General features: G+C 38.7%; 1 protein-coding gene across 6 annotated transcripts in view; it reads right to left on the bottom strand.

Annotated features, from left to right (window-relative positions):
- The window catches only part of ZCWPW2 (zinc finger CW-type and PWWP domain containing 2), a 147,756-nt gene that overhangs the window by 77,127 nt on the left and 44,741 nt on the right, over window positions 1-25,888 (bottom strand). For 4 of the 6 annotated variants that reach the window (XM_086365606.1, XM_086365613.1, XM_086365610.1 and 1 more), the window contains exon 2: window positions 5,755-6,105. In XM_086365606.1, the coding sequence (XP_086221732.1) occupies window positions 5,755-6,047 (293 nt within the window). In that variant the 5' untranslated portion in view covers window positions 6,048-6,105. Of the gene's footprint in view, window positions 1-5,754; window positions 6,106-20,449; window positions 20,586-25,888 lie in introns of those variants that run through there. The other 2 variants (XM_086365607.1, XR_015150832.1) reach the window with 2 other exon arrangements.

Here is a 25,888-nt window from a genome sequence, read left to right as displayed (position 1 = left end):
GGAACAAGTGGGTCCTTCAACATGATCAATACCTATTTTAAAAGTAACTCAACTGTGATTGTTACATTCTATTTGTATAAACTCTTTATAAAACATAAGGGGTTTATGTTTAATATTAGGTGATTTGCACCTCACTGAATTTTTAAAAAGGATTACTACCAACCCAATACAAAATTATAAGCAGTACCTACTCCATTCACTTTAAAATAATCTCAGAAATGGATTTCTTATATTTAACACATGAAAGAAGGGATGACCCAGAGGCATGGTATAGGGAGGGAGGTGGGAAGAGGGTTCAGGATGGGGAACACGTGTACACCCATGGCGGATTCATGTTGATGTATGGCAAAACCAATACAATATTGTAAAATAATTAGCCTCCAATTAAAATAAATAAATTTTTTTTTAAAAAAGAAATATTTGGCAGTTTTTATGTGTTAGATGAGCTGCTACTTTTCTGACACAAATTCTGATACTATTTTTTAAGTGAAATCTATTGGGTCCAAGAGTATTCAATTTAATTACTCTATAAAATATAAAGAGATGACTTCTAAAAAGAATTAGATGCCAACAGAAAAGCTTCTGTTCATTACTTGAAATATATTACAGAAAATACTGAGTACTGATTTGAAGATGAATTATGAAAAGCATTATCAAATGTCCAAATAACTTGGGCACTTTCAGGTGATGCAAAGGAATTATCTGACTCCAAGTCTGCATATCTCAGCTAAAACAGAATGTACCGAACTGTAGGGAAAGCTGAGCAGAGGCAATAGATGTAGAAAACATGATTACTTCTCTCCAGCTGCTACATCCATCATCTGCTCTGATTTGCTGTGACTGAAGAAAGAAGCTGATGTCCAGTTTCACCCTCACTCTGACCTCAATCTGAGTTCCAGAACTGTCGATGCTGATAGTGCACTGTGCACTTCTGCTTCCTGGTTTTTCGTGTTCATATCAAGAAGAAATTCTGAAGTGCTGTGTGGGGGCTGGAAGGTGGACAGGGAAAGTAAGAGTCAACAACCCAAGGGAAGGACATCAGAATTACAAGGGAAAACGAACAGTCAGTCTCAGAGCCTGTGGGCGGTGGAAGGTAAAATACACAAACACAGCAAGGTCAGACAGACATTGGGTATTGAAATCCACTTGCAGCAAGAAGTGGGAAACTTAGGCAGCACAAGAAATTTCAAAAGAACAGAAAATATATCACAAAGAAACTGATGTTTTATACTTTCCTTATCCGGTGGAAATGATCTAAGATAGCTACTGCCTGCAACAGAAGTTGAAGCTTAAGCATGATATTGGCTGCCATATATTTATAACCAATGAGAAGAAATAAATACATTTTTCAAACTGTAGTCTGGATGTTTAAGGAGATAGCAAATTTTACTTGAGCTCATCCTTAATCTATAGGAAACAAAATGGATGAGTTGGAATCATCATTAACTTACTGTTATATTTGCCAAGAAATCTCTTTACTGTACCTAACAGCAGGGACCAATGGGAAAAGGAAATTTCTCATGTCTACACATACACACACATATTTACATACAAAAGTATATAAGTATGCAAATAATAAGTAATCAAATAATATTTTATAATACTATTAATAAAAAGATGTAATAGAGATCTCATTTATGAATGAATACATGTGTGTGTGCTAAGTCTTCAGTCTTGTCAGACTCTGCGGACTATAGCCTACCAGGCTTCTCTGTCCATGGGACTCTCCAGGCAAGAATACTGTAGTGGGTTGCTGTGCCCTCCTCCAGGGGATCTTCCCAACCCTGGGATCAAACTCAGGTTTCTTACATCTGCTGCACTGGCAGACAGGTTCTTTACCACTAGCGCCACCTGGGAAGCCCTAAAATATACACTATATCTAAAAAGTAACACTGGATTGGCTTGCTAACTTACAGACAGAATTGAACTGTTTAGCCCATAGTATTTAGAATGCAAATATATTTTCTTTAATTTTCATATTTATGAGAAATCTTTGCAAAACGTCTGTGTAAAATGCCTAGCTTCTGCTTGACATTGTATTTTCCTATACTGAGATATGAAGTTCTTTTTAACCTTTAATTTCTTTGCTCTTTCTAAGATTTCTTAAACATTATAGCTTTCTCTTCCTAGCAGTGAAGACAGCCCCATCCTCAAGCTGAAGTGGGCATAACTCAGAGGAAAGAGACTGCATAAGTATTTTTATAAGTGTGTGTTACTGTATGATGTAGCGACAAATATGACTATTACCATTAGATTTTTCATGGAGCTTGACCACAGACAAAGAAAGTGATGTTCTCCTAACTATTATTTGCTTTTATTATACAGTGATTAAGCAGGCATTTCTTGATTCTGTATCAATTTCTCTTTAGCTTTTTTAGCTTTATAGGAGAGTGTGAACTATTCTGAGAAAGAGTAACTCCAAGATGTTGATAAGACTGAGTTCTGAGCCTTCAGTTAGGGGTAAGGGCAAAGGCTAACAATTAACACACATAATGCTACACTGCCAAGTGTCTCTGTAGCCAGTTGACTGGTCTTCCCATTTGAAATTTCAGTATCTATATTTCTTAATTAAGAACTGATGTTTGGCTATGTGAAGAGGAACTAAAAAGCCTCTTGATGAAAGTGAAAGAGGAGACTGAAAAAGTTGGCTTAAAGCTCAACATTCAGAAAACGAAGATCATGGCATCCGGTCCCATCACTTCATGGAAAATAGATGGGGAAACAGTGGAAACAGTGTCAGACTTTACTTTTTTGGGCTCCAAAATCACTGCAGATGGTGACTACAGCCATGAAATTAAAAGACGCTTACTCCTTGGAAGGAAAGTTATGACCAACCTAGATAGCATATTCAAAAGCAGAGACATTACTTTGCAAACAAAGGTTCATCTAGTCAAGGCTATGGTTTTTCCTGTAGTCATGTATGGATGTGAGAGTTGGATTGTGAAGAAGGCTGAGCGCCGAAGAATTGATGCTTTTGAACTGTGGTGTTGGAGAAGACTCTTGAGAGTCCCTTGGACTGCAAGGAGATCCAACCAGTCCATTCTGAAGGAGATCAGCCCTGGGATTTCTTTGGAAGGAATGATGCTAAAGCTGAAACTCCAGTACTTTGGCCACCTCATGCAAAGAGCTGACTCACTGGAAAAGACTCTGATGCTGGGAGGGATTGGGGGCAGGAGGAGAAGGGGACGACAGAGGATGAGATGGCTGGATGGCATCACTGACTCAATGGACGTGAGTCTGAGTGAACTCCAGGAGTTGGTGATGGACAGGGAGGCCTGGCGTGCTGCGATTCATGGGGTCACAGAGAGTCGGACATGACTGAGCGACTGAACTGAACTGAACCGAACTGACTGCAATTTATCCTGTTACCATCTTTCTATGTATTTGTGGTACTGAATAAGCAATAAAGCAATAGATTTGAGTTTCCTAGTCTGTACTTTAAGTCTGTGTTCATTTGTAGTTAGTTTATAAAGAAGAATTTATGTGACTGCATAGCAAAATGTATTTTACTCTTTCCAGTAAGCAAGAAGGTGGGTATAGCTGTATTTTGCAGCATTTTGATGGTCTTAATCACAGATTAGAGGTAATTTAGGGACTGGAGTAAAACATGCTTCATTCGTATTTCAAACTCTAACCCTCAGTTATAAGCACAAAACTGCAAAAGAAATTCCTAATCAAATTTCTAATGTAATATTTCAGACATAGTGACAAGATTCAAATCCATTTCTTGAATTAGAATTACTGAACCTTCAGAATTTCCATTAGTAAATATAAATGCTCTGCTTTCAAAATGTTAGAGATATGAAAAATAGCATGGGACTACAAATACCTTCATAAGTAACTTCAAAAATAAGTGCTCATATTCACACCTTTAAAAACATTTGTTCTTACATAACTCTAGCTCCTCTTAAAGACCATCCTATTATTACATGGGATTCCCTTGTGACTTAGTGGTAAAAAAAACTTGCCCGCCAATGCAAGAGATGCAGATTCAGTCTCTGGGTCAGGAAGATCCCCTAGAGAATGAAATGGCAACCCACTTCAGTATTGTTGACTGGAAAATCCCATGGACATAGGACTCTGGCAGGCTACAATCCATGGGGTCACAAAGAGTTGGACACGACTTAACAACTAAACAACAACAACAATTATATATGTATAAACTATATATCTATCAATTAATATATGCACATATCAATTAACATACATGTATTTTTAAACAATATTTCACATTTGATCCCTAGAAAAACTCTCAGTAACAAAAGGTACATATTTGAGAGACTTCCACATCTGGAAAGATATTAAGTATATTGGTTTGCTAAGGCTGCCATAGAAAATTATCACAGACTGGGTAGCTTACAAACAGAAATTTATTCTCCCACAGTCTTAAAGGCCAGAAGTCGCAGATCAAGGTATCAGCTGGGCTGGTTTTCCTGGAGGCCTCTCCCAGGGTTGCAGATGCTGTCTTCTCAAGGGCTGTGCTCTGCACACGGCCCTGGTTGTCTACTGTGTACTTGAAGTTTCTCTTCTTACAGGAACACCAGTCAGATTGGATGAGGGCCTCTTTTAACTTAACCACCTCTTTAAAGGCTCTCATTCCAAATACAGTCTCATTCCGAGGTTAGGGATTTAGCACACGGCCTTTAGGGGGAACCACAATCCGGTCCGTAACAGGAAGTGATAGAGTAGGAGCGCGCTTCTCGGTGTTGCCTTGGAGACCTCTTGTGTGTGTTCTGTGTTGTGTGTTAGATGAGCCCATCACAGTCTCCGTAGGAAAGCAAACATCTAACATTTTTCATGGCGAATCACTGAATACAAATGAAAACAAAGTGATAGGAGAAAAGGAAGATTTGAAAAGAGAAGGGGCAAAACTCTTGAAAGAAATTTTAAATTTTTCAATAAAGACTGAACTAGAAGAACACAAGAACTGGTAACTCCTTCAGAAAAATAACATATGGAAAGGGAAAATACATAAATTTCAAAGATGAAAACTCCTGAAGAAAAAGTAATACCAAAGCTCACCAGAGAAGATTCACCATCAGTACTACAGGGATCCAAACATACAATCAAAGCAATGAAACTGAATAAACTAGTTATAATTTAAGAAAAACGTAATCGAGATGAAAAGACTTGAAACTGCACACTGAAAATGCCCATTGCATACTAGAGAAATCAACCCAGAATGGGAAACATGGAGCTATAAAATAGTAAATGTACAAAAATCAGAAGAAAAAAGATCTTTTAAGCATCTAGGCAATAATTAAAGAATGTAAATTTTTTTCAAGATAGGCCACATTGGGCCATAAAACAAGATTCAGTGAAACAGACTACAAGAGATTTAAATTAGAACTCAATAACAATATTTTTTAAATCCCGTATTTGGTCATTTAAAAACACAATTCTAATAACTCATTTCAAAGAAAAAAATCACAAACTGAATTGTAATAAAACAAAGCATATTAAAATTTGTGGGATATAACTAAAGCAGTGCTTAAAGAGAAATTTATAGCTTTAATTGCCCATATCTGGAAGAAAAAAAGATATGAATCAGTTATCTAAGTCTCCAATTTAAGAAACTAGACAAAGAAGAATTAAACCCAAACAAGTCAGGGAAAGAATAACAGTGAGATCAGAAAACAATAAATAAGTTAGACAACAACAGAGAAGTTGATTGTTTGAAAAGTTTTGAAAGTTAATAAACTTAGCAAGACTATACCTCAAAAGTTTATTAGAAAACACCAACAAAAATCTTACCTTGGCCAATTCTTTAATTTTACCAAAACCAGGCTTCCAAGAGGCAGCTGTGAATAGACGATCTTATATCCACTTTGATGAAGCTGAGACTCTTCAGGAAAGTCTTCTTCAGAAACAGAGCACTTATTGTACTTTGAGTCAGTGTTCATGAAGCAGTACCATGGTTCACTGTGATTGACTTTGGCTTTATCCTCATTTGATAACAGTCTCCATTTCAAACAACTTTCATTCTCACATTGAACCCACACTTTGTTTATATACATGTTGTTTTCCACTGAGGAATCCATTGCCATATTACAACATTCTATTATCTTACTATCAAATTTTCCTTTTTCCGTAAGTGCATTTAACCTAGAAAATAAGAGGAAAATAACAGAATAAAGATTTCAGGGGATAAGGAGAGAAAGCTCAGGCCAAAATCCGAGAAGTAGCTCTTTTATACTTTGTTTGCGCACCTCTTCCCTGTAAACGTTGAACGTGTCGTGTTTCCACCCACCCAGAGACAAAGGAAGAAAACAGAAGCCTCAGTCATTCTGGTCATAAAATGCTCCCAAATTAAAAATAAGTAAAGTATGATGGAGCAGAAAAGGGGTACAGGTTAACTATAATATCTATTCCACTACTCCTCAGTATGCATCTAATAGATACCCAGTACTTTTGCCGTTGTTGTTGTTGTTGTTTAGCCGCTAAGTCGTGTCTGACTCTTTGCGACCCCATGGACTGTAGCCCGCCACGCTCCTCTGCCCATGGGATTTCCCAGGCAAGAATGCTAGAGTGGGTTGCTATTTCCTTTTCCAGGGGATCTTCCTGACCTAGGGATTGAACCTGCATCTCCTGCATCACAGGCAGCTTCTTTACTGCTAAGCCACCATAATAAGAGGTAAATCTTACCCATTGCGGATTCTGGGCCAGATACTATTCAATGCACACCACTCATATAGCCTTCCCGACAACCTCAGTGTGACCATTTTTAGAGAGAAAATGAAAGCCAAGGAAAGTCAAGTTATTTGTTCAAGGTCCCACAGCTAGTACATGATATAGTTGGGATTTAAAGTCAGGCAGTTCCCTAATTCTGCAATCTTATCCACTAGGTAGTATTGCCTCTTGGGTATATGGTGTATACAGTGTAGAATTGATCCCTTTCTAATTCTGAAGAAAACTAAAGGTAGCAAAATATTTCACCATATGAAAATGTGAAATTTTTTAAAAATTAAAGGAATATTTTGCTTATGTAGTTTTGCCTTTTATTATTAATTCAAGTGATTTTATTTACTATTAATTCAAGACATTAGAATTATATAAGTTCCTAACTGCCAGCTTTAATAATAAGTTATGTGTATATTAAAATAATTAATATAGGTAAAATATAAGTAAAACTAATTATTAGTAACTTACTTTGAAATACAAACCTATTTTTAGAAAAAGACTTGCATATACTATATTGATAAATTAGTAGACCACCACTGGGGCTTCCTAGGTGGCTCAGTGGTAAACAATCTGCTGCCAGTGCAGGAGACAAAAGAGATGCAAGAGACGGAGAATCGATCCTTGGGTTGGGAAGATCCCCTAGAGTAGGAAATGGTAACCCACTCCAGTATTCTTGCTTGGAAAATTCCATGGACAGAGGAGCCTGGCAGGCTACAGTCTATGGGGTCGCAAAGAGTCTGACATTACTGAGCACACATACATTGAACATCACTATCCAAGTATGGATAATCAGTCTATCACTATCCACTATCATTATCCACTATCCAACACTAACCAAGTTCAGTGGTTCAGTCGTGTCAGACTCTTTGCAACCCCCATGGACTGCAGCACTGCCAGGCTTCCCTGTCCATCACCAACTCCCAGAGCTTGCAAAACTCATGTCCATTGAGTTGGTGATGCCATCCAACCATCTCATCCTCTGTTGTCCCTTCCTCCTCCTGCCTTCAGTCTTTCCCACCATCACGGTCTTTTCCAGTGAGTCAGTTCTTCCCATCAGGTGGCCAAAGTATTGGAGTTTCAGGTTCAGCATCAGTCCTTTCAATGAATATTCAGGACTGATTTCCTTTAGGACAGACTGGTTTGATCTCCTTTCAGTCCAAGGGACTCTCAAGAGTCTTCTCCAGTACCACAGTTCAAAAGCATCAATTATTTGGCACTCAGCTTCCTTTATAGTCCAACTCTCACATCCATACATGACTACTGGAAAAACCATAGCTTTGACTAGATGGACCTTTATTGACAAAGTATGTCTCTGCTTTTTAATATGCTATCTAGGTTGGTCATAACTTTTCTTCCAAGGAGTAAGCATCTTTTAATTTCATGGCTGCAATCACCATCTACAGTGACTTTGGAGCCCAGAAAAATAAAAGTCAGCCACTGTTTCCCCATCTATTTGCCATGAAGTGATGACTGGATGCCATGATCTTAGTTTTCTGAATGTTGAGTTTTAAGCCAGATTTTTTCACTCTCCTCTTTCACCTTTAATTAATAGCTGTACTTTATTCTTTCCTTCCTTCTACTTTCTTTGGGTGTTCTTTGTTGAGCTTATCTTTCTCTTTTTGAGTTGATGCTTCATTTTATGTCTTTTTTAAACTTCATTAATTTTATTATATTTTGGTAAGTACTCTTAGTATGAGATCTACCCTTTTAATAATTTTAAAGTGCATTTAAAGAGTACTGCTGACTATGGGTAGAATGTCGTATAGCAGATCTCTATCATTTACTCATCTTTCTTACTTAAAACTTTATGCCTGCTAATTTAGAACTCCCTACTTTCCCATTTTCCTCACCCGTGGAAATCATTGCACTGTTTGATTATATGAATTTGATTATTTTAGATATCACATATAAGTGGAATCACACAGTATTTGTCTTTCTGTGACTGGCTTATTTCATTTAGCATAATGTCCCCCAGGTTAATCCATGTTGTTGCATGTTGCAGAACATTCTCCTCATTTAAGGCTGAACAGCATTCCATTGTATGTTTTCTTTATTTGTCCGTTAATTAACACTTAGGTTGGTTCCATATCTTGGCTACTGTAAATAGTACTGCTATAAACATGGGAGTACTAATATGTCTTGGAGATTCTGATTTCAGTTATCATAGATAAATACCCAGAAGTGGGGTAGCTGAATCATATAGTAGTTATATTTTTAATTTTTTGAGGAGACCTCCCTCCATATTGTTTTCCATAGCACCAGCAGCATTTTGTATTCCCACCTACAAGTTTCCAGTGTATTCACATCCTCATCAATCTCTATTGTCTTTTGACTTTTTGATAACAGCCATCCTAACAGGTGTGAAATGATAACTAATTGTGATTTTGATTTGCATTTCCCTGATGATTAGTGATGTGAAGGATCTTTTCATATACCCAATGGCCATATAGCTTCTTTAGAAAAATGGCCCATTTTAAGATTTAAATGTTTTTATTGTGTCAGTTGTATGAGTTCCTTATATATTTTGGATATTAATCCCTTTTAAAAATGTTTACAAATATTTTCTCCCATTCTGTAGGCTACTTTTCATTTAACTAATTGTCTCTCTTGCTACAAAGAAACAGTTTAATTTAATGTAGTCCTTCCTGCTTTTGGAGAAGGCAATGGCACCCCATTCCAGTACTCTTGCCTGGAAAATCCCATGGACGGAGGAGCCTGGTAGGCTGCAGTCCATGAGGTCATAAGAGTCGGACACGACTGAGCGACTTCACTTCCACTTTTCATTTTCATTGGAGAAGGAAATGGCAACCCACTCCAGTGTTCTCGCCTGGAGAATCCTAGGGACAGAGGAGCCTGGTAGGAGGCCGTCTATGGGGTAGCACAGAGTCGGACACGACTGAAGTGACTTAGCATCAGCAGCAGCTGTCCTGCTTTATTTTTACTTTTGTTGCCTATGCTTTTGGTGTCAGATCCAAAGAATCATTGATAAAATCAATCTCAAGAAACTTTTCCTATAAGTTTCCTTCTAGGAGTTTTACAGTTTGGTTTTACATTTGTCTTTAATCCAAAAATAAATTTCAAGTTTATTTTTGTGCACAGTTTAAGTTAAGGATCCAATTTCATTCTTTTGCATATGAACATCCAGTTTTCCAAGACAATTTAATGAAGGGACTATCTTTTCCCCATTCAGTACCTTTGTTTAAAACTGGTTGACCTCTATATACCTGGGTTTATTTCTGGTCTATGTACTCTGTTCCACTGATCTGTGTCTGTTTTTAATGCTGATACTATACCCCTTCGATTACTACAATTTTGTAAAATAGTTTGAAACCAGGAAGTAGAATGCCTCCAACTTTTCTCTTCTTGTTCAAGATTGCTTAGCTTTTTGGAGTTTTATGGTTACATACAAATTTTAGCATTTTTTCTATTTCTGTGAAAATGCCACTGGAATTTTGATAGGGATTGAACTGAACCTATAGATTACTTTGGGTTGTATGGGTATTTTAACAATATAAATTCTTCTAATCTATTAATATGGATATCTTTCCACTTATTTTTGCCTTCTGTTTCTTTCATCTATGTTTTACAGTTTTCAGTTTATAGATCTTTCACCTTTTTGATTAACTTTCAGTTCAGTTCAGTTACTCAGTTGTGTCCAACTCTTTGTGACCCCATGAATCACAGCACTCCAGTCTTCCCTGTCCATCACCAACTCCTGGAGTTCACCATGTCCATCATGTCCATCAAGCCAGTGATGCCATTCAGCCATCTCATCCTCTATCGTCCCCTTCTCCTCCTGCCCCCAATCCCTCCCAGCATCAGAGTCTTTTCCAATGAGTCAACTCTTCACATGAGGTGGCCAAAATATTGGAGTTTCAGCTTTAGCATCATTCCTTCCAAAGAACACCCAGAACTGGTCTCCTCTAGGATGGACTGGTTGGATCTCCTTGCAGTCCAAGGGACTCTCAAGAGTCTTCTCCAACACCACAGTTCAGAAGCATCAATTCTGCAGTGCTCAGCTTTCTTCACAGTCCAACTCGCACATCCATACATGACCACCGGAAAAACCATAGCCTTGACTAGATGGACCTTTGTTTGCAAAGTAATGTCTCTGCTTTTGACTATGCAATCTAGGTTGGTCATAACTTTCCTTCCAAGGAGTAAGCGTCTTTTAATTTCATGGCTGCAATCACCATCTGCAGTGATTTTGGAGCCCCAAAAAATAGTCTGACACTGTTTCCCCCATTTTTTGGACACAACTGTAAATTAGATTATTTTCATTTCTTTTTCAGCTACTTTGTTGTCAGTGTATAGAAATGCAACTCATTTCTGTTGGTTGGTTTTGTATCTTACAACTTTCTTGAGTTCATTTATTAGTTTTAACAATTTTTTTCGTGGAGTCCTCAGGGTTTTCTATATATGAGATCATGTATTCTACAAACAGAGAAAATTTTACTTCTTCCTTTGAGATATGGACACTTTCTATTTCTCTTTCTTGCCTGCCTGTCCTGGCTAGAAACTCTAGTACCATGTTGAATAACAGTGGTGTGAATGGGCACCCTGGTCTTGTTGCTGATCTTAGATGAAAGCTTCAAGTTTTTCACTAGTGAGCATGATGTTACCTGTGAGCTTGTTACATATGGTCATCATTTTATTGAAATATAATCCTTCTACATCCAATCTGTCAAGAGTTTTCATCATCAAGAGATATTAACTTTTGTCAAATGTTTTCTCTCCATCTACTGAGATGACATTATGATTACCTTTCCCTTCACTGCGGTGTATCATGTTTATTCATTTCAAAGTGTTAAACCATCCATGCATCTTATGAATAAATTCTACTTGCTCCTGGTGTATGATCCGTTTTATGTGCTCAATTGTTTGCTAGAAAATTGAGAATTTTTCTACATATGTTCATTGGGTATACTAGTCTGATGTTCTCTTTTCTAGTGGTGTTCTTTTATGATGTTGGTATCAAGTTAATGCTGGCTTTCTAAAATGTATTTGGAGTTGTTCTCTTCAATTTTTTGAAAGAGGCTGAGAAGGAATTCCCACTAATTACTCTTAAATTTTTGATAGAACTTACCAATAAAGTCATCTGGTTCTGAACTTTTCTTTGTTGGGAGAATTTTAGATTACTGATTCAATCACCTTACTTGTTGTTATCTGTTCAAATCTATTTCATTCTGATTCAGTCTTGGTAGGTTATATGCTTCTAGGAATTTATCCATTCTTCTAAATTATTCAATTTGTTAGCATCTAATTGTTCATCATAGTCTCTTAGGATCCTTTGTGTTTCTGTGGCTCAGCTATAAAGTCTCTTTCAATTATGAGTCTTCTTTTATTTCCTGCTAGTCTAGCTAAAGTTTTGTGTCTTTTATCACAAAACCAACTCTTACTTTCACTGATCTTTTTCTATTATTTTTTTAATCTTTCATTTATTTTTGCTTTGATTTCTGTTATTTCCTCCTTCAACTAAATTTAGGCTTAGTAGCTCTTCTTTTTTCTAGTTCCTTCTATGTAAAGTTAGTTTGCGTGAGGTCTTTCTTCTTAATGTAAACATTTATCATTATAAACTTCCCTCTTAGAATTGCTTTTGCAATATCCCATAATTTCAGTATGTTGTATTTCATTTTCATTTGTCTCATGACATTTTCAGGTTCCTGATTTCTTCTTTGATCAACTGGTTTTTCAGGAGCATGTTGTTTAATCTCTATGTATTTGTCAATTTTCCAGTTTTTCTCCTGTTATTAATTTCTAGTTTCACACCATTATGGTCAGAAAGGATGCCTGATAGTATTGCAATATGATATATCCTGAAAAATGCTCCATGTACATTTGAGAAGAATGTCCATTCTGCTGCTGTTAGAATGTTCTGTATATATCTGTGGAATCCTCATTTAAAGCGTAATTTAAGTCCAAAGTTCTCTTACTGATTTTCTGTCTGGATGATCTATTCATTGTTCAAAGTCAGGTAATGAAATCCCCTATTATTGTTGTTGTTCAAAAGCATTAATTCCTCAGCACTTAGCCTTCCTTATGGTCCGGCTCTCACATCCATACAAGACTACTGGAAAAACCATAGCTTTGGCTATATGGACCTTTGTCAGCAAAGTGATATCTCTGCTTTAATACACTGTCTAGATTTGTCACAGCTGTTATTTCAAGGAGCATACATCTTTTAATTTCAATTTTAAGTATTGTTGTACTGCTGTCTATTTCTCTCTTCAGATATTTGCTTTATATATTTAGACGCTCCAATACTGGGTGCATAAATATTTTCAGTTATTATATTCTCTTGATGAATTGATCTCTTTATCATTGTATAGCAACCCTGACGTTTTTTACATTTTTTTTTTTTACTTCTGTTTTATATAAGAATAGCTATTTCTGGGTCTCTTTTGGTTTTCATTTGTGTGGAGTATCTTTTTCCTTCCCTTCACTTTCAGTCTATGATTAGAGAATTAGTCCATTTACATCTGGAGTAATTTTTAACAGGTAAAAGCTTATTATTGCCCCTTTGTTAATTTTTTTCTAAGTGTTTTATAGATCTTTCTCTTCTTTCTCTCATCTTTTATGATTTGATGGTTTTCTGTAGTGGTATACCCCGATTCCTTTTGCATTATCTTATGCATATCTAACAAAGGGTTTTGCTTTGAGGCTTGCCTAAAACATCCTACAATTGTAATAGTTCATTTTAAGTTGATAACTTCAATAACATACAAAAGCTCCTCGTGTTTACTCTTTGTCCCTACATTTTATGTTCTGTTGTCACAATTTACAACTTTCCATATTATGTGTCCAATAAAAATTATTTAAGTGTCCAACTCTTTGCTACCCCATGGAGTATACGGTCGATTGAATTCTCCAGGCCAGAATACTGGAGTGAGAGCTGTTCCCTTCTCCAGGGGATCTTCCCAACCCAGGGATTGAACCCAGATCTCCTGCATTGCAGGAGGATTCTTTACCAGCTGAGCCACCAGGGAAGCCCAATAATACTGGAGTGGGTAGCCTATCCCTTTCTCCAGGGGGTCTTCCCAACCCAGGAATTGAACCAGGATCTCTTTCATTGCAGGCAGATTGTTTACCACCTGAGCTATTACGGAAGCCCCCAAATTACTGTAGCTACAGAGATTTTCAATACTTTTGTCTTTTTGCCTTTATACTAAAGCTATATGTGATTTACATAATGCCATCATATATTATTTTTAATACAACTTTATATTTACCTGTATCAGTGAGTTTTATACTTTTATGTTTTCATATTCCTAATTAGTATCCTTTCATTTGAGCTTAAAGAATTCCTTTAGCATTTCTTGTAAGGCAGGTTTAGTGGTGACCTTTTATCAATATCTCTATTTCTCCACCAATTCTGAAGAACAACTTTGCCAGAAACACTGTTCTTGACTGGCAGTTTTCTTTCTTTCATAAGTTCTTTTAGAACTTTCAATATATTATTCCACTCCCTCTCCTCACTTTTTTCTGTCCTTTTTGTTCCTCTGACTTTATGATTTCCAGTGAACTATCTTCAAGCTCATTGATCCTTTCTTCTGTTTGATCTTCTGCCTTTTCTCGTCTCACCCCAGTTTCCAGATGTCCATTTAGGATCTCACAGAACTACTACTAATTATGTGCCCCATTAGCTCCCATATGCAGATTAATTAGAACCATTAGGCAGCAGCTGAAAAAGTATATAGTCAAATCCCTTTTAGGGAAAACTGAGACTTGTGCTTTTGCCTGCTCTCTCTGTGATAAGCCTGGCAGGACGTGGTTACAGATCTGTTAGAAATTGCTTACTTGTTTTCCATGGTGAAAGGGGACTGTGAATGTGAAGCCCTTTTGGTTCTCTAAGCTAGGTGATTTGGGAGCCAGTTCCTTGAGTGGCAGTCATAAAAGTTGGGGTGCTAGATGCACAGACAAGCTCCTTCCAGAAAGAAGCTGGACACTCACTTTTATAACTGGAGAGAGGGAGAGGAAACTGCTCACAAGCCCTTTCAGGCTCCTGGAAGAGGACAATCAGCTTCCAGATGCAAGCTGGTTAGAAGCCCAATTCTTGGGCAGCAACTAGAAAAGTATGCAGTTAAATTCCTTCCATAGAGAAAATGGTAATTTTGTGTTTTATTCTGGTCCGTCTGTGTTGAGTCCAAGGATACAGCCAAAGTTAAGTGTTTGCACTTCTGTTTAAAACCATAACATGGTCCTGGTGGATGCACAAATGCTGATTCCCATTGGCTCTCAGAGCTAGGTGATCTAGGAGCTGGTCCCTTGGGTAGCAGCCATAAAAGTTGAGGAACTAGCTGTGTGGTCCAAACCATCTGTTTCTCAGGAGAAACTGCTGGGTTCCTCCGTGGTTAAACTAAAGGTCTATGACATGAATGTATCTTAGCTTTTCCTACTCATTTCAGTGTGGTTATTTCCTCAGTCACCTCAATGTGTAGGAGGAACTAAACTAGTTTCTATATTTCTCTCCAAAGGAACTGATCTGTGTGGAGCTGCTCATTCAGTGCATCTGTGGGAGGAAGAAAAGTCTGATGCCTTGTATTTACTCTGCTGTCTTGGTGGCGTCCTTTGTATTTTGTTTTCTTTACTTCTAATGAGCTCCAGAAAATTTTAAACAGTAATAGCAATATCTCTACCTTGTTATAAAAGAGCGCAGTGACCTCAGCCCTTAGCACAGCAGCCACTGCCGTGCATCTTTACCTCGTACCCTGTCACCAGGCACTGTGTCCCGTTCACCTATTAGTCAGTGCCTCAGTGGGCCCCGCCCATTCAACAACTGTCAGTGAGCGACTGTTAGGGGTCCTGCTCAGCCACTGAAGAGTGTAGCAGTGGGCCCTGCCCACAAGCAACCAACTGTTAAAATAATGAGTTAGTGAGGGGATTTAGACAACAGAGGTTGGGGGAGGGGGGGGGTTGCGAGGTGGAGAGTGAGGTAAGAGGCAGATTCAGGCCTTCTCCTGGAGGCCCTCCAGCTCACCTAGCCTTGGGCCAACAGGTGAGGTGGAGTGCCCAGGGAATAGATTGGGGACTACATCCTGCAGGGCTCCAGCGACCTCACTAAGGCCCTCCACCAGCCTTGTCCCAGTCCTTGAGGCAGCAGTGAACCGCTCTCCCTTTCCTGTTTCTGTGACTTACTGCCATGGTCACACTCTCTGAGACCTGGTCTGTCCCATTTGGGTGACCTGAGGAGACTGAAGACCAGCTGAGTTGGGCACCTGGCTTCCTCAGCAATGACAGCTCAGCAGGATGTGGGAACCTGGCCCTAAAGGAACAGCCAACTGCAATCCACCTTCTCAAAGAGAGGATTGGGACCTTGGAGGGTTAAAGTTGTGCCTTAAGACCCTGCCTTTTTTTGTCAGGACTGAGAATAAAAGTTGTCTGGTAGAGAATCACAAGAATACCATTACCTGACTGTTACCTCACCATGACCTGACCTCAACAGCAAAGGATTTGACACCAAAAAGTTTGCAACAACTAACCATGCCCTTCCCTCACCTTTTGCTTTTAAAGGGGTTTGCTGAAAGTTTTCAGTAACTTTGGGGTTCTTAGGGCATGAGCCACCCATCTCTTTGTATAGATCTGTAATAAATCTTTCTCTGTTCTAAACTCTTAACATTTTAGTATTGATGGGCCTCACTGTGTGTCGGGCACACGGATTTGCGATTTGGTAACAGTAGGATGAGATAACACTGGTCAACCAACCCCAAGTTCAAATATGAAGAGAGAGAAGGAAGACTCATAAGTCTAAAGCAGGTATTGGGACAACTAAGCTGAGGGTAAGGAGTTGGGGAACAGGTCTACAAACAGTGAAATAATCGATTACAAGTTCATTCAAGAACCTTCTATTTATTATTAATAAGAAAAATAGGATTTCTTAGTATTTAATATCAAATTGACACTAGAACCCTCACTCGGGCCATATAAAAGCAGGTCATATGTTCTAAATGGAATGTGAGGCCTCCTGCTGGAAAGATGGGAGGTACCACATGTAGAGTATCAGGTGCCCTTCAGTTATCCATTTACTTTTACCATACTGCCATTATTTTTAACTAGCTAAACAGATCTACAGGCTATATTATCTAGATTATTCCTCACAAAGTGAAGTTACTTTAAAATATTCCTACAAAGAAAGAGCATATTGAAGAGAATACTAATAACAAATAATGCAAGTTAAGAGGTATAAAAGAAAGCAGAACATGATATTAGTATCTGTCACTCAATTGCCTAGGATTCTGTCCATCCTAGAACCACTGGAGAAAGCACTCTAAGTTCACTGCACTGCATCAGTGGAAAGCTTAGGAAAATCCATTATGATAGCCAATTATAATATGTTAAGGGGATTAAAAGATTACTTTTAAATGGTAGATAAAGTTTTCAGATTTTCTTAGGAAGTCAGTGGATAATACTGAGAAGATAAATTAATACCAAGAAAATGTCATTATTATTTAAGTAGTGATACTCATTTTCAATTGTGTCAAACCTAAACCTCTTGGTATTTTAGATTTGATAGTTTATCCAGGCTAATAGAATGTATAATATAGGTTATGAAATACTTACTCTTTTCAAACCAGATTCTCATTATTTCTATTACCTTTTCTCCAGCATTTGGTTGGTTTTAAAAATTATTGCCACATCAGTTATATTTAACTAGTTAAAACATATATACAGATTATATTATCCACAATTTTCCTCACAAAGTGAAGCCACTTTAAAATATTTCTACAGGGCTTTCCTAGTGGTCCAGTGGTTGAGAATCACCTTGCAATGCAGGGGACACCAGTTTGACCCCTGGTCTGGGAAGATCCCACATGCTGCGGGGCAACTGAGTCCTTGGGCCACAACTACTAAGCCTGCACTCTGGAGCCTGCAAGCTGCAACAGCTTAGTCCGCACATAGCAACTACTGAAGTCCCTGTGCCCTACAGCCCACGCTCTGCAACAACAGAAGCCACTGCGATGAGAAGCCTGCACACAGCAACTAGAGGGTAGCCCCCACTCTCTGAAACTATAGAAAGCCCACGCGAAGCAATGAAGACCCAGCTCAGCCAAAAGTAAAGAAATAAATGAATATTAAAATATGTTTCTACAAAGAAACAGCATATTGAAAAGAATAGTGATAATACAAATAAAGTATTTAGGCTGATGCAAAAGTAATTTGCAGTTTTGGATTGTTGAATTTTGCTGTTCGATACTGGAATATATTCTCAAATAAATGTGATTACGTTATACATCACTTTAATGCTCATTTCTCGCTTTGCTTTTTTTTGCTAATGACGTATTACTTGCTATTTATTTTATATTTATTTTAGACTAAGGAAACGATGTTAGACAAAAAGCAAATTCGAGTGATTTTCTTATTGAGTTCAAAATGGGTCATAAACAATATGTTATGGAGACAACTCGCAACATCAACAACACACCTGGCCTAGGAACTGCTAACAAACATACTCTGCAGTGGTGATTTGAGAAGTTTTGCAGAGCAAATAAGAGCCGTGAAGATGAAACAGTGCAGTGGCAGGCCACTGGAAGCTGACAATGACCAACTGAGAGGATCATCAAAACTGATCCTCTTACAACAACATGAGAAGTTGCCAAAGAACTCAGCGTCAACCATTCTATGGTCATGCAGCATTTGAAGCAAATTGGAAAGGTGAAAAAGCTTGATAAGTGGGTGTCTTGTGAGCTGATCAAAAAGAAAAATCGTCATTTTGAAGTGTTATCTTCTTTTACTCTATGTAGCAACAATGAACCATTTCTTATTGGATTGTGACATGTAATGAAAAGTGGATTTTCACAGCAGGATCTTCTATGACCCACCTCCCAGAATATTGGAAATAAAAGCAAAAATAAACAAATGGGACCTAACTAAAATTAAAAGCTTCTGCACAACAAAGGAAACTCTAAGCAAGGTGAAAAGACAGCCTTCAGAATGGGAGAAAATAATAGCAAATGAAACAACTGACGAAGAATTAATCTCAAAAATATTCAAGCAATTCCTGCAGCTCAATTCCAGAAAAATAAACGACCCAATCAAAAAATGGGCCAAAGAACTAAACAGACATTTCTCCAAAAAAGACATACAGATGGCTAACAAACACATGAAAAGATGCTCAACATCACTCATTATCAGAGAAATGCAAATCAAAACCACAATGAGGTACCATTTCACGCCAGTCAGAATGGCTGCGATCCAAAAGTCTACAAGCAATAAATGCTGGAGAGGGTGTGGAGAAAAGGGAACCCTCTTACACTGTTGGTGGGAATGCAAACTAGTACAGCCACTATGGAGAACAGTGTGGAGATTCCTTAAAAAACTGGAAATAGAACTGCCATATGACCCAGCAATCCCACTGCTGAGCATTCACACGGAGGAAAGCAGAATTGAAAGAGACACATGTACCCCAATGTTCATTGCAGCACTGTTTATAATAGCCAGGACATGGAAGCAACCTAGATGTGCATCAGCAGATGAATGGTTAAGAGAGCTGTGGTACATATACACAATGGAGTATTACTCAGCCATTAAAAAGAATACATTTGAATCAGTTCTAATGAGGTGGATGAAACTGGAGCCTATTATACAGACTGAAGTAAGCCAGAAAGGAAAACAGTACACTAACCAATGGCAACCCACTCCAGTACTCTTGCCTGGGAAATCCCATGGATGGAGGAGCCTGGTGGGCTACAGTCCATGGGGTCGCAAAGAGTCAGACATGACTGAGTGACTTCACTTTCACTTTTCACTTTCATGCACTGGAGAAGGAAATGGCAACCCACTCCATATTCTTGCCTGGAGAATCCCAGGAATGGGAGCCTGGTGGGCTGCCATCTATAGGGTCGCACAGAGTCTGACACGACTGAAGTGACTTAGCAGCAACCAATATATACTGTTTATAAACAGTATAAAAAAACCAATACAGTATACAAGTAGTAAACATATTTTTATACTGTTTATAAATATTTTTTATTTATAAAAAGTTTTATACTGTTTATAAACAGTATAAAAACCAATACAGTATACTAAAGCATATATATGGAATTTAGAAAGATGATAACGATAACCCTGTGTGAGACAGCAAAAGAGACACAGATGTATAAAACAGTCTTTTGGACTCTGTGGGAGCAGGTGAGGGAGGGATGATATGGGAGAATGGCATTGAAACATGTACAATATCATATGTGAAACAAATTGCCAGTCCAGGTTTGATGCATGATACAAGATGCTCGGGGCTGGTGCACTGGGATGACCCAGAGGGATGGTATGGGGAGGGAGGTGGGAGAGGGGTTCAGGATGGGGAACACGTGTACACCCGTGGCAGATTCACGTTGATGTATGGCAAAACCAATACAATATTGTAAAGAAATTATCTTCCAATTAAAACAAATAAATTTATATTAAAAAAATGAAAAGTGGATTTTATATGAAAATAAGCAATGATTAGCTCAGTGGCTGGACCAAGAAGAAGCTCCAAAGCACTTTTCAAAGCCAAACTTGCACCAAAAAAAAGGTCATGGTCACTGTTTGGTGATCTGCTGATTTGATCCACTATAGCTTTCTGAATCCAGGCAAAACCATTACATCTGAGAAGTATGCTCAGCAAATTGGTGAGATGCACCAAAAACTGCAATGATTGCAGCTGGCATTGGTGGATAGAATGGGCCCAGTTTTTCTGCATGACAACACCCAACCACACATAGCACAACCAACACTTCAAAAGTTGAACAAATCGGGCTACAAAGTTTTGCCTCATCTGTCATATTCACCTTACCTCTCACCAAGCGACTACCACTTCTTCAAGCATCTTGACAACTTTTTGCAGGGAAAAAGCTTCCATAAACCAGCAGGAGGCAGAAAATGCTTTCCAAGAGTTCATGGAATTCCAAAGCATGGATTTTTATGCTACAAGAATAAACAAACTTATTTCTTGTTGGCAAAACTGTGTTGAATGCAATGGTTCCTATTTTGATTAATTAAGATGTGTTTGAGCCCAGTTTTAATAATTTAAAATTCATGTTTCAATACCACAATTACTTTTTCACCAACCTAATAAGGAATATAAAAGAAAGTAGAACATGATTACTATGTGCACAGAAGGTACAAATGAAGAGGAGAAAGAAACTGTGGTGAGGAGAATGCTGGAGTCTGTGAGACGCCCTATAAAATCATAGGGACAGTAGTCCACACTTCAGTTTAAAGAGATGATGACAAATGCAAAGCTGTGCTGAGTATACTTGACTTACTCAACTTCTGTTTTTAACTTTTTATTTCATAACTTAGCTATTATGCTAGATAATTCAAAAGAAAATTTAAAAATTACATTTTAGAAAATAGAAAACATTGAATGTCTATTCAAAATTAGGCAGTCATGTTTGGGCTATTAGTTTATTCATTCATTCATTTAATGCAATAGTTATGAATGGTTGCTGCTGCTGCTGCTAAGTCGCTTCAGTCATGTCCGACTCTGTGCGACCCCATAGATGGCAGCCTACTAGGCTCCTCTGTCCCTGGGATTCTCCAGGCAAGAATACTGGAGTGGGTTGCCATTTCCTTCTCCAATGCATGAAAGTGAAAAGTGAAAGTGAAGTCACTCAGTCGTGCCTGACTCTTAGCGACCCCATGGGCTGCAGCCTACCAGGCTCCTCCGACCATGGGATTACAGACACTCAATTTTCAGTCAGACAACTCTACCACTTTTTAATTTGCAAATTAGTTAACCACTACTCTAGGGATAACAAGAGTACTATCACTCTGGAACCTCTTTTATAGGAATACTAGTCCCCATTCATAAAGGCTCTGTCTTTAAGATTTAATCACCACCCACTGCATCTACCTTCTAATAACATCACGTTGAGGATTAGGTTTCAATATGAATTTGAGGGGACACAAATATTCAGTCTATAGCATTCCATCTCTGGCCCCAAAATTCACATTCCTCTCACATGAAAAATACATTTATTCCGTTCCCAGAAGTTTTAACTGCTTCCAGCATCAACCCAAAAATCTGAAGTCCAAAGTCTCATCTAAATATCACCTAAATCAGACATGGGTGAGACTGAATGCAGGATTCACCTTAAGGCAAATTCCTCTCCATCTGTGAACCTGTGAAATCAAATGTGTTCTCTGCTTCCAAAATACAATGGTGGGACAGGCATAGGACAGACACTCGCTTTTCCAAAGGGAGAAATAAAAAAGAAAGGTTCCAAGCAAGTCTAAACATTAATCCGGGGTAATGATCTTTGGCTCTATGCTCTCCCTCCAGGCAAACCGGGGCTGTGGACCCCTTCCAGACCTACTAGGGTAGGTAACCGCATAGTTTTACCAGTAGGGGTTGGGCCCTATAGGATGTATCTGGTCTTGTCCCCATATGGCTTTGAAGGCAGCCCACACAGTAGCTCTCATATGTTAGAGTCAAGTGCCTGTAGCTCAGCTGGGCTTTACTGGTCAGCTTCATGATGGTGGCCCTGGCCCACAGCTCCACAGTGCAGTGGAGATAAAGGAACTTATTATTTTACTTAGTCAAACGAGGCTAAGCTGTATCTCCAAAGCCTTGCTTAGATATTTCCTCAGCCACATATTCACTTTCATTACTCACGAATTCTACCTTTCATGAAACACTACACATGAACACAAATCAGCCAAGTTTTTGCCACTGTATCACAAGGACCCGTTTTTCTCCATTGCACAATAACATGCTCCTCATTTCCATCTGAGACCTCATCAGAATGCCCCCTTTACTGTCCACGTTTCTACCAAAATTCTGTTCAAAATTACTTGGGTATTCTCCAAAAAGACTGAAGCTTTCTCTACAGTTCTCACCTTTTCTTTCTGGGCTCACATCACAGTTGCCCTTAACAATCCATTCATTTTTGGCAATGCAGACTTTTTCTCTCTGGAGGAGGGCACGGCAACTCACTCCAGTCTTCTTGCCCAGAGAATGCCATGGACAAAGGAGCCTGGTGGGTTATGACCATAGGGTCACAAAGAGTCAGACATGACTGAAGAGACAGCACAGCACAGGCTTTTTCTAGAATGAATCTCAAAACTCTTCCAGCCTCTACCTTTTACCCAATTTCAAAACCACTTCCACATTTTTAGGTATTTATTACAGCAGCATCCCCTTTTCTCAGTACCAATATCTGTCTTTGTCTGTTTGGACTGCTGTAACAAAAATAGACCGTGACTTATAAACAACAGAAATTTATTTCTCACATATCTGGAGGCTGAGAAATCCAAGATCAAGGCACTGATATATCTGGTATCTAGAAAGCACCCACTGCTGGTTCATAAATGGCTGCTTTCTATAGTAACCTCATTTGGAGGAATGGGCAAGGTAGTTTGGGGGTTCTCTTTTTATAAGTGAATTAATTCTATTCATGAGAGCTCTGCCCTCACTACATTATCACCTCCCCATTACCATCCTAACACTTCCTATTATCATCACATTTTAGGGGGGGACACAACCATTCAGTCTATAGCAATAATCAGTCAAACATTTTTAAAAATGTTTTGAAAGCAAGGGGAAGGGTCTTAGTGGTAAGGGAAGACAGTGGCACATAAATCTTAGACATCCATTTGGGTAAATGGATGAAAAGTGGAGTTAATAACCAAGTATGGGGACACAAATATGGTGCAAGCTTGAAGTTTAGCGAACAGAAATAATACAGTCTTTTGGGTCTTGATTTTAAAATGCTTGTGTGTTAGCTAGGTACACAATATGAAATTTGGGTCTTTTCCTCTAGAGAAAACTCCAGAGTCACAAAAAGTGAGAGTATAAACTAGGTACCATAAATCCTAGACATCTATTCAACTCTTAAATGCTTGACCACCTGGTTTTTGCTAAGTTTCTTTTAAAGGAAACCAAAGGTTTTATAACCACCTAATCCAAAGGCTTTACTCTTAAACCTCTAACCACTACTGATTCCTTGACCAGTTGCTCTTTCTCTCCCAAGGCCCTGAATAAGTCTTTCTAAGGCTCTGTCTCCAAACTTCTCTTATATTTTCGTCCTTGGAGATTTCATTCAAATAGCTTCCACTCTCTCTCCCATGCAAATGGCTACCAAATCACCTCAATCCCTGATTTCCATCTCAAGTCTCACCAGCACACCTACATTCTATGTAATTTTGACACCTGGATTTACTCAAGCACACTGAACTTGGGCCAAATTGAGTTTTCTTTTCCTTCAAAGTTTTGAATGTGAAGTTTCTCTTTCACATTACTGTTTTGTTCAGTTCAGTTCAGTTGCTCAGTCGTGTCCAGCTCTTTGCGACCCCATGGACTGCAGCACGCCAGGCTTCCCTGTGTCCATCACCAATTCCCAGAGTCTACTCAAACTCATGTCCACTGCGTTGCTAATGTCATCCAACCATCCATCCATTACCTAGATTCAAATGTCAGCAAGGGTGTCGGCAAGGGTCAACTTTGAAAATGCCTACCTCCTTATCCCCTCCATTGAAATAGTTGTCATTTTGTTATGAGTTACAAAATTAAAAAAGTGTGTGTTTCCCCCTTTCTAATCTTGCTGCTACAAACACAGCTCAGTTCCTCACCAGTTCATTTAGACTGCTCTAAATAGCCTACGTTGGCATTCCAATCCCAAAGACAGGCAATGCCAAAGAATGTGCAAACTACCGCACAATTGCACTCATTTCACATAGTAAAGTAATGCTCAAAATTCTACAAGCCAGGCTTCAGCAATACGTGAACTGTGAACTTCCAGATGTTCAAGCTGGTTTTAGAAAAGGCAGAGGAACCAGAGATCAAATTGCCAACATCCGCTGGATCATGGAAAAAGCAAGAGAGTCCCAGAAAAACATCTATTTCTGCTTTATTGACTATGCCAAAGCCTTTGACTGTGTGGATCACAATCAACTGTGGAAAATGCTGAAAGAGATGGGAATACCAGACCACCTGACCTGCCTCTTGAGAAACCTAATGTAGGTCAGGAAGCAACAGTTAGAACTGGACATGGAACAACAGACTGGTTCCAAATAGGAAAAGGAGTACGTCAAGGCTGTATATTGTCACCCTGCTTATTTAACTTCTATGCAGAGTACATCATGAGAAACGCTGGGCTGGAAGAAACACAAGTTGGAATCAAGATTGGCAGGAGAAATATCAATAACCTCAAATATGCAGATGACACCACCCTTATGGCAGAAAGCCAAGAAAAACTAAAGAGCCTCTTGATGAAAGTGAAAGAGCAAAGTGAAAGAGTTGGCTTAAACTTTCTCAACATTCAGAAAACTAAGATCATGGCATCGGGTCCCATCACTTCATGGCAAATAGATGAGGAAACAGTGGAAACTGTGGCAGACTTTATTTTGGGGGGTTCCAAAATCACTCCAGACGGTGACTGCAGCCATGAAATTACAAGACGCTTACTCCTTGGAAGGAAAGTTATAACCAACCTAGATAGCATATTCAAAAGCAGAGACATTACTTTGCCAACAAAGGTCCATCTAGTCAAGGCTATGGTTTTTCCAGTGGTCATGTACGGATGTGAGAGTTGGACCGTGAAGAAAGCTGAGCGCCAAAGAACTGGTGCTTTTGAACTGTGGTGTTGGAGAAGACTCTTGAGAGTCCCTTGGACTGCAAGGAGATCCAACCAGTCCATCCTAAAGGAGATCAGTCCTGGGTGTTCATTGGAAGGACTGATGCTGAAGCTGAAACTCCAATACTCTGGCCACCTCATGCAAAGAGTTGACTCATTGGAAAAGACTCTGATGCTGGGAGGGATTGGGGGCAGGAGGAGAAGGGGACGATGGAGGATGAGATGGCTGGATGGCATCACTGACTTGATGGACATGAGTTTGTGTAAACTCCGGGAGTTGGTGATGGACAGGTAGGCCTGGCATGCTGCAATTCATGGGGTCACAAAGAGTCAGACACGACTGAGCGACTGAACTGAACTGAACTGAACTGAAATAGCCTACTAACCAATCTGTCTACTCTCTCTCTCCCCATATTAATTATTTCAACTCATCAATAAGAGATTAATCTTAGAAACTCACAATAATTGGTACTTTTGCTAAAATATATATAGTTTGCCACTGCTAACATAGTTGGAAATAATGTCCCCACTTTCAATTTTCCACAATGTTACTCTATAGTGAAATACTTAAGGTTATGAATTTTATTACCAGTCAGACTTAGACCAAGATCTAAAAACATCAATTTAATAGCTGTATGACCTTTAGTAAATCATTT

This window comes from Bos grunniens, chromosome 22 (genome assembly GCF_055505025.1).
Source record: "Bos grunniens cultivar Pamir isolate PY7600 chromosome 22, Bosgru_T2T1.0, whole genome shotgun sequence".
Taxonomy (NCBI): Eukaryota; Metazoa; Chordata; class Mammalia; order Artiodactyla; family Bovidae; genus Bos; species Bos grunniens.
Note: the sequence above shows the minus strand (reverse complement) of the source record. Positions and strands in the feature narration are given on the sequence as shown.